General features: G+C 41.2%; 2 protein-coding genes across 3 annotated transcripts; one reads left to right on the top strand and one right to left on the bottom strand.

Annotated features, from left to right (window-relative positions):
- Positions 1–720: 720 nt before the first annotated feature.
- On the bottom strand, positions 721–10,936 carry LOC113494601. Of its 2 annotated transcripts, none has more exons than XM_026873018.1 (18): positions 10,761–10,936; positions 10,368–10,467; positions 9,914–10,039; positions 9,273–9,391; positions 8,860–9,033; positions 8,427–8,615; positions 7,869–8,012; positions 7,510–7,603; positions 7,058–7,244; positions 6,694–6,834; positions 6,203–6,359; positions 5,543–5,671; positions 5,073–5,278; positions 4,763–4,851; positions 4,490–4,603; positions 2,590–3,870; positions 2,227–2,322; positions 721–2,044 (listed from the first exon to the last, which is right to left on the bottom strand). In XM_026873018.1, exons 1-18 carry the CDS (start codon positions 10,790–10,792, stop codon positions 1,961–1,963), a joined length of 3,462 nt encoding a protein of 1,153 aa, XP_026728819.1. In that variant the 5' UTR covers positions 10,793–10,936; the 3' UTR covers positions 721–1,960. The 2 variants fall into 2 exon arrangements, with proteins under 2 accessions (XP_026728819.1, XP_026728820.1); XM_026873019.1 differs by having other exon boundaries at positions 2,227–2,319.
- A 392-nt stretch (positions 10,937–11,328) lies between these two features.
- LOC113494602 lies at positions 11,329–13,027 on the top strand. The gene is made up of 2 exons (XM_026873020.1): positions 11,329–11,519; positions 11,603–13,027. Exons 1-2 carry the CDS (start codon positions 11,469–11,471, stop codon positions 12,596–12,598), a joined length of 1,047 nt encoding a protein of 348 aa, XP_026728821.1. The 5' UTR covers positions 11,329–11,468; the 3' UTR covers positions 12,599–13,027.
- Positions 13,028–13,067: the final 40 nt, after the last annotated feature.

Below are 13,067 nucleotides of genomic sequence, written 5' to 3'. Positions count from 1 at the left end.
TGTAATAATGTTCACGCGCACGAATAACTTTGTCCCACGAGGGGTAATATCTTAGGATAGGTAGGTCGCGCGTCGGCGCCAGCAAGGCGAAGTTCAAGATGACCCCAATTACACGAACGTCGCCAGATAGTAACCTGCAATTTCCAGGTCTTCGCTCGCCTCTGTACCGCGAAAGGTCGCCGCCGGCGCGCGCCTGCGTTACGTACGGTCCAGTTCGCACGCATCTTGTTTGTCAATTTGTTGTACATATCTTAGCGTATTGTGTTCGCACGACTGTTATTTATTAACTCGATAACTAGCTTTATTTGCTTTATAACTATTATTTTATTTTATCCGACATTTTTAGCTGTAAAGAGATTCTGTAATGCAATTTTAAAAATAAATATTAGCTCCTGTTTGTAGTTGTACTTGTTATAGATGGAGATGACAGAATAGTATTGTTTTTGTCTCAAAGCCTATTTGTTTTACTCAAATATTTATTAGTGATATTGTAAATAATTTATGTATAATGCAATTAGAAAATTAGTACGCTTTTTTACACATTAGAAATGTATTTCGTCTGATAATTTGTTTAGAATGTCTATGAAGGGATAAAAATTAAATTATTGACTGATTAACATCGTGCTTTTATTTCACAACTTTTTAAACCAGTTCAGTTATTGATTTGTATACGTTGTTTGCGTCTTAACATCCAACAATATTAAAATAAAATGCAAATTGTAATAACAAAAATATCTTTATTACAAAATATTGTTTCACAAAGATTACTTCAATTTACTTTCACTTAAAATCACAAAATCATGCTTACAATAAAGCCATTCGGAATGTCGAACTACCCGTTAGATAAAGCATTCGATAACCAAACAAACATACAATTATAAAGGTTTGAATTTATAATAACGACTTAAAAATTATTCGAATTTTAAAATAACAACCAGTAAAATTCTGAAATAAGTCGTTATATCAATAAAACACATCATAGACGCGCAGTTCGACATTTACGAAGCAAGCTGTACTTTCTGTTACCGTTCACGAGATGCAATACACAAATGATAATATACAAAAACTGCAAGTTTACAAATATATGAATAATTTTATTGACGCCTAACGTAGGACAGTGATAGTATTTTCGTACCAAGCATACCCCCATCATTTCATTAGGCTTGTTCCCTATCTATAAGTAGAGTGTCCGAGTACATGGTCTAGTGATTGGCCCAAAATCATCGTCGTCGGAGACGGCCTGATATATTTTACTAGTTACAAAATAATTTTGAGCAACAACACTAGTAGTTCAGTATCACGCGCAAGGCGGCGAGTACCCTCAAAATCACACCGTACGGGGATTAATATGATGTATCCTTTATCTCGACTAGAAATAACATTCACTTTTGTTTACTTTTAACGAGCTACAAATAATCCTACAACGTAAAGTAAATAAATCTTAAATTATGTATTCATCTGTAAAATATTTCGTTTCACATTCACAATTTCATTAAGGAACGGGTTTATAGGTATTTATACGCTTGGACGAAAATACTTCAAGTCCGACTGTTGTCGCCACTTGCCGTCACTTTATACAACTGTTTACATTTATACAATTTTATACAACAGTGTTTTTATTATTATCATGGAAAATTTAAAGGTACGCGACTACGCATTGGTAAGCGCAACTCTGACTCGAAACTAATTCCTTATTACTGTCTTTTATAAAAGTAATAGGAACAATATAAACATCGCAATGTTCCCAGCTCCCGTTGTGACCGAAACACCGGATCTGAATATGTTATATCTTTTGCGATATATTTTTGTTTAGCAAGCAAGCTAATTTGGTTTCCTGCTTGGGTTATTTGCCATTTCCCCGCTATGTGACTGAGAAATGTTTACGTAGGCGTGATAGCGGTTATGAATGACAAATAGTAGGAAGTTGGGGAACGCGTATGAGGTAGGTCACACGGCGGCGTCACTGCGGCGTCGGCGGCTTCATCTGCTTCTGCTGCTCCAGCAGGCGCTCCAGCGGGGAGGGGCCCGGCCCCGACCACAGCGACTAAGAAATTAATATAGATCATTATTTGGATGCAAGATGAGATTACTAATAATAGTATCCATTTGTGTCAGTTGTTTTAGATCAATTTGAACAGTCATTGCAAAAACCTAATAAAGATGCGATTCCTATTCAAAGTAAGTAATGAGTGTAATTATGTTCATAATTTATAAGTAGTATGTTACCGGCGGCTGCCGCTGCGCGCCGCTGGCCCAGGCGCTGGTGTCGGGCGCGCCGCTGAACAGCGAGTACGTGCTGCCCGCCGACAGGCCGCTCGACTGCTGCGGGGGACAATACACTCCACACATGAAGCTACTCGCACAAAGACACTGTTACTTGATTGACAAAACGAACGAATCAAACTGAAGTACTCACTATTTCAAATCGTTCAGTCAATCTATGAAGGGTCTTTGTTAAATTAAAACGATTAAGTTTCAGGGTAAAAAATGGGCACAAAACATCGAACTCATAATAACAATTGAGTGATAGTCTTTTGAAAGAAATTACTATTTTAATGGTAACTGCCATTATTAACAAAATGCGCTTACCCCAACCTGGTCCATATTCTTGGCGCTTCCTACATCATTGTTGAGTGGTTCATTGAAGTTCATGTTGAGGTTTCTCTGCTGCATGTCGAGCGCGGCGGGCGCGTAGCTCAGGTTGTTCATGTCCATGACGTCCTTGCCGGGGGGGTAGGCCAGCGGCTTGTCCACCATCTTCATCTGCAACGGCTGGTAGCCGAGCTTGTTGCTGAACTGCGGGTACATGGACGAGTCGTAGGTGACGGGCGGCGCGTAAGAGAAGCTGTTCAGGGATGAGTTGAAATTGGGCGACGTCACCAGGTTCTGCAGCGTCTGCAGCTGCGGCTGACCGATGGCGGTCTGCAGGTACGCCGGCTGACTGAAGCTCTCCTGCTTGTTCTGCGGAATATTGTTCTGCAGCTGGTTGAACGACAAGTTCTGATAGGGATTGCTGATGTTAGAGTTCAAATGCTGCGAGTAGAAGTTGGGTTGCAGTTGTTGCGTGAAGTTGGCGTTGAAGTTGTTCTGCTGGTCGGGCTTCCACCAGACGGGCTGCTGCTGGTAGGTGTCGGGCTGCGGCTGCGCACTCCAGCTGCGCGGCTGCTGGCCGGGGAACATGGCGCTCTGCTTGAAGCTGTCGTCGCGGAACTTGTTGTCGTTGAACTGGCTCTCCTGCGCGTTCTGCCAGTACCGGTACTGGTTGGCGAAGCGCGGCGGTAGGTCGTTCAGGAAGTTCTTCTTATCGCCAGACATCTGGTAGTTGTGGTTGAACTTCTGTCCGTCTTGGAACAGCTCTTGGCGCGAGTTCTGTTTCTGAAGGGCGGCGGTTCTGACGTCGATCTCTTTGGGATTGACAACAGGCAGCCTGATGCCTTGGTTGTTGATGTTAGGCGCGGGGTAGCTGGGGTTGTAGCTGAGCCCTGCATTCTGTATGCCGTAATTCTTCTGGAAGTTCATCCGCGGCGCGTCGGGGTACGTGTTCTGCAGCGGCGTCCAGTTTGGCGAAGGGGGGTGCTCCTGCCTCTTCTGCGGGTAGTTCTGCGAGCTCTGACTGGACTGGCTCGGCTTGGCTTCCTTCTTTTCGTCCTTTTCGACCTTCTTGGGTGGTTCTGGTTCGGTATTGAGGACCAAATGAGGGTAACCCGCGGACTTGTCCTTGAGGGACAGGATCCCTCCCGTCTTCCTGCCGAGCGGGAGGTTCGCCAGAGACTTGATAGCTTTGGGCTGTATCACTTTAGGTTTGTCCTCCTTGGACTCGCTGCTGTCCACCGTCGAGTCCGGCGTCGGCGGCGGCGTCACGAACTTGACCTGGAAAACATAAAGAGAAAAGTCATACATGTCGATTGCGGAACATTAAACAGGTGCTTTTATAAAAGCATGGTGCCTTTACGTTACCATTTTGTGTGATATGTGGATCGCTATTCACTACATGCTTTATAAAAGCGACGAGAAACAGAAAACCTTTTGTCTCAAACCGAAAAACCAGCATATCATTTTTAAACTAATTGCACTATTACGATAAAATTACAACTAAAAGAATTGGTATGATTTTATTTAGGTTTTTTTTAACTACATTTTATTTAGCTTACTCACGGTATTCTAATCACTTTTTATCGAGCATTATATGCCCGAACCTCGGTCACAAAAAAAAGCTACAGCTACATGGATTTCGCGTTTTGCATACCGACAACTTTTTTTCCAACTCTCACGTACAGTATCACTTGCTTAAAACTTTTTCCAAACGAAAGTAAAATCGTCAATGTGGAAAAATAATTCACGAGTTCTGGGCCATTTTCTTTTTTTTTTCAGACAATTTTAATAGAAAAAAAAAATAATTAAAACATGACGGAAATCTGTTAACTAACTTCCACGACATACAAAAATTATTTTCGCAAATTATGTCTATACCTAAGACAGGAAGTATTACCTGTTTGTTGGTCTCCTCCTGTTTCCGCATGATGGCCGCCATGGCGATGTTGACGCGCGGCTTGCGGACCTCCTTCTTGTCTTCACTCTTACTGTCTTCAGCAACGTCCACTTCCTAAAAGTGTTCATTTATATGAGATATTATTTAACGGATTGAATCTAACGAGGGCTCGTTTTATCAGAGCATTGGCTACTGACGTGATGTTCTTTTCTACCCAATTTTCTCATTAGAGTCATTGCTGTTATTGACTACAGTATAATTATAGTCTCGTACCTGGTCATCCTGTGTGGCGAGCGCGCGTTCCTCCCGCGCGCGCTCCAGCGAGCCCTGTGGCTTGAGGATGCCCACACGTTTCTCGCGTACTGTTGAGATGAAACAATAAATTAGAGGTAATTCCAAAAGAAGTAAGTTTTTTGCGCTTTCTGTCAGCTTATTGTTTCTAATAGATCTATGGAAATATTTACTCCTCTTCCAAACTATTTTTTCTCTTAAATTTTATAAAAAATGTTTTTGGTCGAGCAGTTGGTATATTTTTTCCATGTCTATCAAAATAAATGTATAATGACATAATGCTATATGTGACCTTTTTCCCGGAAGTCAGCCTCGGAGATGACGATGGGCGGCGGCGGCCTGGCGGGCTCGTCGTCGGAGTCGTCCTCTGGCTCGGGCGCGCCCCCCGCGCCCCCGGCCGCGCCCCCCGAGCGCGCCGCCGCCAGCTGCAGCAGCGCGGCCGACAGCTGCTCGCCGCCTACTGACGACGCCGAGAACCGGACTGTGCCGTCCTCCTCCCTATACACAAGTAATACTAAAGTTATTTCCCCACCAAATTATTCCAAATTTCATTTGTGAAAAAGGAAGACATGCTATTTTAAATTTTACTCTTACAGGAGTAAATTTTGTAATTTTAAACGTTATAGTCTTGGACACCAGCTGCATGGAGGCCTTTTAAGACTTATACGTTTTCGCTTCCCAACATTAACTGTATTAGCGTGACTTTCATATAAAGTCTTGACTAATACCAATACCTGTATACTATATCTGTATGGTACTCACACGTAGGACAGATGTTCCGGCTTGAGCTGCGCCAGCTTCTTCCCGAGCAGCAGCAGACGCAGCGCCCGCACGCGCTGCTCCAGCTCGGGCTCGCCGCTCAGGCACGTCACCGACACCTCCGCCGGGGGGCTGCGGACGTGACGTGCGCGTAGTCAAATAGCAGGCCCGCGTTAAGCAGAGTGCATATGTTGCAATTGTTTCTGATGCTTTTTTACTTATCATAATGGCTTGTTATAGTATGATTTTTAATACAGATACTGGATTTAGATTATGTTATCAGGTTGTAAGTAAACCTAAACCATCCTTAACTAACCTATTCGTTATCTAGCTCCACGTTGTGTAGGTGGTCCCCGAGGGACATCCGAGATAAACCGTGTCTTCACCTTTTTATGTCACGTGATGAAAAGCTAATGGCTTTCGCTCGACTCGCGACCCCGCCGCATTAGCTCATGTTTAAGGACTCCGGTTGGGTCCGAAACTAGTCGGGCAAACCCGATAAATACGCGTGATTAAAAACCGTTCTATGATAAATATGAATTCATAGCTAATGGCTGGGACTTGACTCGCACCGTCTAACACTAGAACCCAGTTAGGTCTTAGCTTCTACGTAAGTTGTAGCGCATGCTCTGCCTGTCTCCTTGCCTCCCCGCACATACTCACTCGGCATCATTATCATCAGCGTCCTCGTCCAGGTCTGGCACGCGGCCCCCGTACGTGTCCCAGGCGGCGTGGTTCGGGAACCGCAGTCCCTTCAGCGCCTCCTCTAGCGGCAAGAACCCGGCTAGCTCCTCATCTTCAGGCAAGGGCACGCTGTCGTCTGAGTGGTAGAACCAAGATTGATTAACCGACAACAATTTCAGTGTTTAATTAGCAAAACAAAATACATGCCATCAGATGAAGTCAAGTTTTTGTTCATTAAAACACATCGAGTTTGAAACACATGAGAAAATCCGAATAAACCACTTATACCAAAATCAAAAGTTTTTATTTGAAATAGGCCGTTTTCCTGGCACTTTTAAAACACATTGAGGCCGATTCAGGTAGAATATTTACGAATAACGATAACATATCAAAATATATAGTGGAAGTCAACATACTACGGCAGCCATAATTGTACAATTTATGAGTAGTGTAGTGTCAAGTGTTCTCACAGGTGTCGGTGAGCGTGGCGGCGCTGGGCGCGAGCAGGTTGAGCGTGTGCGCGAAGGCGGGCCACAGCGCGGCCAGCGACAGCCACGCGCCCGAGCTCAGCACCCGCGGGTGCCACGCAGACCATTGCATCCACACCTTCACTGGGGGGGAATGGTACTCTATACTAAAGCTACACGAAAGCTGCCCAACCGTTGATTGAAGTAACGCTCAAATATACACTTTTAATTTCTTCAATTTATATAATGCAGTTCTTATGTGACAAAACCTGTTTAGTTTTTTTCTTGGGAACGATTGAAAATAAAACAGTGTATGGAAATTTAGTGTTGAGCTTAAACTAGGATTGAAAATAGCGTGCAGACTCACAGGCAGGCAGCGCCCTTTGTACGGGCTGGTCCGCAGTGTACTGCGGCAGCAGCAGCGCCAGCAGAGTCCCCGTGGCCAGGGAACAGCTGAGCTGAGCCGCGCGAGCCTCGCCCTCCGTCACGTTACCACTCTCCACTGTCAACTCCTCTGTCGTGGAATGGACCAGCCATATCATCACACACGCCATCTGGTTGAAGCAATTTGTAGTCTATTAGGTAAGTTTTAGAGTTCATTTTTAAATTGAAATCGATAGAGAAATGTTAGTGATTGTGGAAACACATGAACACGAATAAGCTATAACACTAAGGTCAGTGAATATAAAATGATCATACAGTCACTTGCGAATTATTTTCACCTTATCGACAAGACCTTAGAGTTGACTTTGCATTGTGAGTGTTAAGGAACAGAATATTTTTTTGTAATTTAATAATAATAAAAGCAACGTAAGGCACCTTAATGAGTGTCATAGACTCGAAGCTATCAGTCGCGATGAGCGCCGTGAGCGAGGAGTTGAGGGAGTTGACCAGCGCCGCTGCCGTGTCCAGCCTGCGGCATATAACACAACATTAGTAAGTTGAATGAATAAAAAAAAGGAGATCGAGCTTTATATCTAAAATTCGACACTGTTCTTCCTTTGCAAGGTTATAAAAACTTTTGCACAGACATAGAAATACAAATGAGCATATTATACATCTACATCATATTATCATACGTCCTGGGTGAGAATCGAACACGACCTCCGATATAGCAGTCAATGCCACTTACTACTGGACTATCAGGCCAGTCATAAATGGTAGATAAGGTTACTTACTCTTCCACGGTGTGTATGTAGTGCATGGCCCGGATGAGCTCGGTCACGTAGGAGTGCGCGTCGAGTCGCGCGGGTGCGGGCGCGGGCGCGAGGGCGAGGCCGTCCGTCACGCCCGGGATCACCGGCAACTCCTTAGCGTCACCACTGAACAAATATATCAGTTATATTCACGTGTTAATACAAGACACAGTGAGCGATGTGTCGCGGTTTCACAAGCGGTAGAACAAGCGTTTGCGTGATCCACAAATACTTGTCCTGAGTCTAGGTGTCTTTGTGCATATCATATTTCTTTAGAATGCTGGATAGATGTGAAGATTTTCTATTTGTCATGGTTGGTGCAGATTGTGCTTGTAGGCATTGAAGTTTTACATAACAATGAAAATTTGACAAGTGTGTTAATCCCCACACGACCTTTTCCCGGTATGGGTAAAGTTTTGAACAGAGTAGTGCTAATTATCCTGCTTAGTAGTCAATTCAACATCACTTTTGGAGGTAACCTCCTTATTGCACATGTACCCCTGTATGGGCACCAGGTCGGAGCAGGTGTTGGTGACTGACCTGTTGGAGGCGGCGGCGGCGGCCCGCAGCGTGCGCGCCAGGTTGGCGGGCGCGGGCGGGAAGGGCGCGCGCACCAGCAGCGAGCGCACGTGCCAGTACAGCGCGCCCAGCCGCCGCCCGCGCCGCCACGCCACCAGCGCCAGCTGGTTGTAGGGCTGCCCCGAGTGCGCGGACACCACCAGCGCGTGTCTGCACACACCGCACGGGTCACAAACATATAGTACAATAGATATAGGCACTCAAAACACAGAAAAAACCCTTTCGACAGCTTACAAAATAGACCAAGCCGTGTCGAGCAAGACATTTAAAAGTAAAATATGCTTTAATTCAGGAATTTTGTTTGGAATTTCACTTCAAATATTTGTCACTTTGATATTGTTTAAGACCTGCCAAAAGGTTATTCTTAGAGCAGAGTGTAAATAAGCTAGAGTACCTGTAGAAGGTGTGCGCGACCCGCAGCTGCTGGCGGTACCTGGCCAGGTCCCCGAGGTGCACGAGGCAGTGCTGGCAGATGTACCGCGCGGAGGCGGGCGGCGGCAGGCGCGCGCCCACCGCCGACTCGCCCGCGCCCCACCCCTCCACCAGACCCAGCAACGACGCGCGACGTCTGACACACACACGATACTTACATTGTACATCGAGAAAAACTGATCACAAGATTTTAGTCTTCAAAGAGAGAGACAAATCACATTTTGGTCAAATAATTTACACTGACTGAAAAACTAATTGATAATTTTCTTGGAAGAAATAAGTCTATACTTCTACTATAGTTGAATTGGTTATCTCATTTGAATTGTGGTGGCAGTGTACTAAATAAGGCTGTGTGTAAAAAACTATGTTACTTACCTAAAAGGTAAATCTAATTTGAATGTGGTGCAGATCTGATGCAGTAAGCAGAGGTAGAACCCTGCAGCAGCCTGTAGCACCCATGATAGCATAGCCTGTCCTTCACTACGAAGGGGATTCTGTAACAAACATTAAACATTTTAGAACACTGTGTTCATAGTTTTAGGGTTGAATTTAGCTTGATAGTAGTATAAGGAAGTAGTCACATGCGTTTTTTACAACCATAGACAGAGATTTAACATTATTTGTAAGGAGCTTATAGCCATATTCCATTTATAAGAAGTGAAACATACATAGATAAACCTTGCCATTATTAAAAAAACTTTACTGAAATTACTAAGGTACTTAAAAGAAAGTAAAACTCTGGGTGTGGCTTTTTAAAAAAAAAACTTAGTATACAAATTACATGTGAATTGAAACAACAATAAAGATTATTTGTATAAAAGACACTAAGAATAAAATCCTCTATTATGATATTCTTTACCCTGGTTTTAGTACCTATTCAAAAGGAGTAAAGGGGCCACCTCCCATAACCCTAAGACAAGATTTTTTTTTGCCAAATGACTCATTGATATTAACTTCACAATCAATTAATTCCAATTCACTTAATTTTATTATTTTTACAGTACTAGTATACATACCTTCCTGTCCTTAGAGATGGCTTGAAGAGCCTCAATCTGCTGTTTAAAGCCAACATTCCACAAGTCCTGTTCCACTTTTTTGTCCAATGCATAGTCAAGATCCAAAATTAGTACTTTTTGATACACCTACAATATAAACACAAGATAACAATATGGATGTACATTTATTGATTTAAGATAATTGTAATTAAATAATAAGTGCATTTTTTTTTATATATTGCAAAGGCTTTTAAAGAAGGATAAATATTTCGTTTTTTGGAACAAAGGGAATATTTGACAAGATAAATGACAAGAGATAAATGAGTTCAATGGCTTTTGTTCCATGATAAAATTCAAGTTAGGTAATATCTTAAAGTACTTGATGCATTTTATTAATTGCAGGAGGAATATAACTGAAGACGGCAATAACTCTTCGAAATCATTACATTATAATAAGGTTAACATATAGCAGCACCTTTTGTAACTGTTGTTGTGTGGCCCAAAGACCCCTTTCTTGTAACATAGATGTTCCACTCTTGAATTTTGATATTTTCTGTTTCAGCTCATCCGCCTCCCTGTCAAATAAATTTAACAATTTTATAATTTATCTTTCTACAAATCAATAAAATGTATAAATTATCTTCCTGGTTCTCATATGATCAAAATGTGTCATTCAATGACGAATTATAAAGAGCCATCAAGCAATTAAAAAAATACTGTTTCATATTTAATATACTTCATATTATGTAAGATAAAAAATACGTTGTTTATGTAAAAAATACTTTGTTGTCCATTGAGTACGAAGGAGAAAATTATGATATTTCGAAATTATTAACAAGGTTACTTCACAAAAATTGTTTTAACTCACCTCAACATCTGCACGGCGGCGTTTAAAACCATTATGATAGAGGCTTAGAGCCTCAGCATTTGTCATAGCATTAGGAAATAATCCAAATTAAAATTACGGAATATTGAAATGAAAAATTCTAAAAACAATCGAGATCCATGCACTGTCAAACTGTCAAGGTGACATTTTAATTTAAATGCTACCACTTAAAATAAAAACGATCTTGGTAGAATACCTTTTCATCCCTGCAATGGTTTTGGTGCAGAATAGTAGAAACACTTGTTGCATGCTCATTTAAAACAAGACAACTATTGATTATATTCTTTATTACTTTACCATTCAAAAGAATAAGAAATAGTTGTCGCGCTTTTTGTATTTACATGGCCATACTTAGTTCTACTTAGGCCATACGACTTCATTGAAAAATATTTTGCTATTTATTATCAACATCATTAGAATATTGGCTATTAATTGAAACGAGGTTGATCTGAAAATGAAGGCTAAATTATATTCTGTTTTTCAAAGTCTTGAAATGTCATTGCCAGACGGAAATACTTCATGATCAATTTAGTAATATTTTTATTTTGAGTACCGTGTACTTAACATTTTTGACAGATGTTTACTTTTCATTATCAGAATTTCCTATTAGAATAGTTCGTTCGCCATAAAATCAATATTTTTACTGTACAATAATATATAATACATAACAATATAAGACATTAATCTAAAATGTACGAACCCCGTGTAGGTGAACCTGCAGCAAACAAGCTCAACATAGCGGTGAGTTGTGATTCTTTAATCTCATTATTTTCCTCTGCTGGTATGACTAATATATAATATCTTGTGCAATTTTCTGTAATCAGGATACCAGGGTGGTGCATGGGCATCGAGTGTGTCAGACCCGGGAAGTGAAATGGCTGTGTCTCGAGAATATATACCAGAAGCTTCACCGCCCAAACTTCTATGACATAGGCGGTACTTACATGCAGGATGTGGCAGACTACTGGTTCACGTACAAAACAGAAATTGTCGGTGACATATTCCTCCTGCATTTATTTATTTGTAATCATGGTGTGAGCTCATTTAGTGTTGCTGTTAGTTGTGGTAATAAGTTCAAAGTGTCCAAGAAAACAGACACAGTGTATCTTCAGCAGTACCTTACAGAGTTTCAATTTAAACAGCTTAATGAACTGTCTCACACCTACCTCACAACCTATAGCTTTACAGAACTTGATATAGAATGTTTGAAGGATAGAAAATTGTACATAGCTGTGTCCTTCCCATTTGCATCGAGACCTCTCTCTGAAGAAATAAGTCTTGAAGTTATTGATAATGTTAAACTGAACCATGACTGTAGTGCTCTCTTCACTGATCCAATTGGATCTGATTTTGTCATTGAGTCTGCAGATGGTGTGAAGTTTCAGATTCATAAAGTAATACTAGCTGCACATAGTGAGGTATTCAAAGCCATGCTCAAAGGTGAGACAGCCGAAAGCCAGAACAGTTATGTGAAACTGGTTGATGTAGGAGGTGATGACCTTCGCTACATGTTAGAATATATCTATACAGGCACCGTGACTGATGTTGAGAATATTAACTTTGCTAGCTTACTTATGCTGGCAGATAGATACAACTTAAAAGGTCTTTGGGAGGTCTCTGAACATGCTCTTTCAGAACAAATAACTTTGGATAATGTTCTTGACATCTTAATAGTTGCTGATATGTATGACTCTGATTTCCTAAAGACTGAAGCCATGAAATTCATCAGAGAAAATAAAGAAGTACTTAACTGTAGCTCTTTCAGTGAGATAAACAGTGCTGATTTGCTAAAACAGCTGTGTACCTATCTAGCTACATAATAGTATTATTTATCTATAAAGTAGTGTTTGTGTATGTAGTGAGGGAATGTTCTCAACATATGAGTCAGACCCAATTAAAGTGGACTATTTCATGTATAATGAAAATCATAACTTGTATTCATTAAAAGAAATGTACCTTTGATTTGTGCACATTGTAAGTTGGTACCACTAATTAAGCTAATGTAGTCATCTGTGTGTATCATTATTGGGTCTCTCCCCATATTTCTTTCTAATATCATGAGTAACTGTAGTAAATAAGATAAGAAACTATTAATAAGCTATGTGATATGTTTTACTACACTCATCTATTCTAAAAACTTGATATGTATCTTTTGAGTGTTTTAGAGACCTAGTCTTTGTCTTATCTAATTGAAATTATATTATGTTAACACATTTTGTTGATTGTTTCTACACTTTTTTTTAATGAAAGCAAATAAATGATATACCTATTCATAAAAATACTTTTTTT

This window comes from Trichoplusia ni, chromosome 5, assembly GCF_003590095.1.
Source record: "Trichoplusia ni isolate ovarian cell line Hi5 chromosome 5, tn1, whole genome shotgun sequence".
In the NCBI taxonomy this organism is placed as follows: Eukaryota; Metazoa; Arthropoda; class Insecta; order Lepidoptera; family Noctuidae; genus Trichoplusia; species Trichoplusia ni.
The sequence above is the reverse complement of the archived record's forward strand: the minus strand, read 5'-3'. Positions and strand labels throughout refer to the sequence as shown.

Coding starts and splice junctions, on each gene's coding strand:
- LOC113494601 (XM_026873018.1), bottom strand. CDS start 10,792: ATGGTTTTAAACGCCGCCGTGCAGATGTTGAG. Junction 4,852..5,072: donor GGCTGACTTCCGGGAAAAAG/GTCACATATAGC, acceptor TCATCTCAACAG/TACGCGAGAAACGTGTGGGC. Junction 2,045..2,226: donor GCGCGCAGCGGCAGCCGCCG/GTAACATACTAC, acceptor TTAATTTCTTAG/TCGCTGTGGTCGGGGCCGGG.
- LOC113494602 (XM_026873020.1), top strand. CDS start 11,469: ATGTACGAACCCCGTGTAGGTGAACCTGCAGCAAACAAGCTCAACATA. Junction 11,520..11,602: donor CAAACAAGCTCAACATAGCG/GTGAGTTGTGAT, acceptor TTCTGTAATCAG/GATACCAGGGTGGTGCATGG.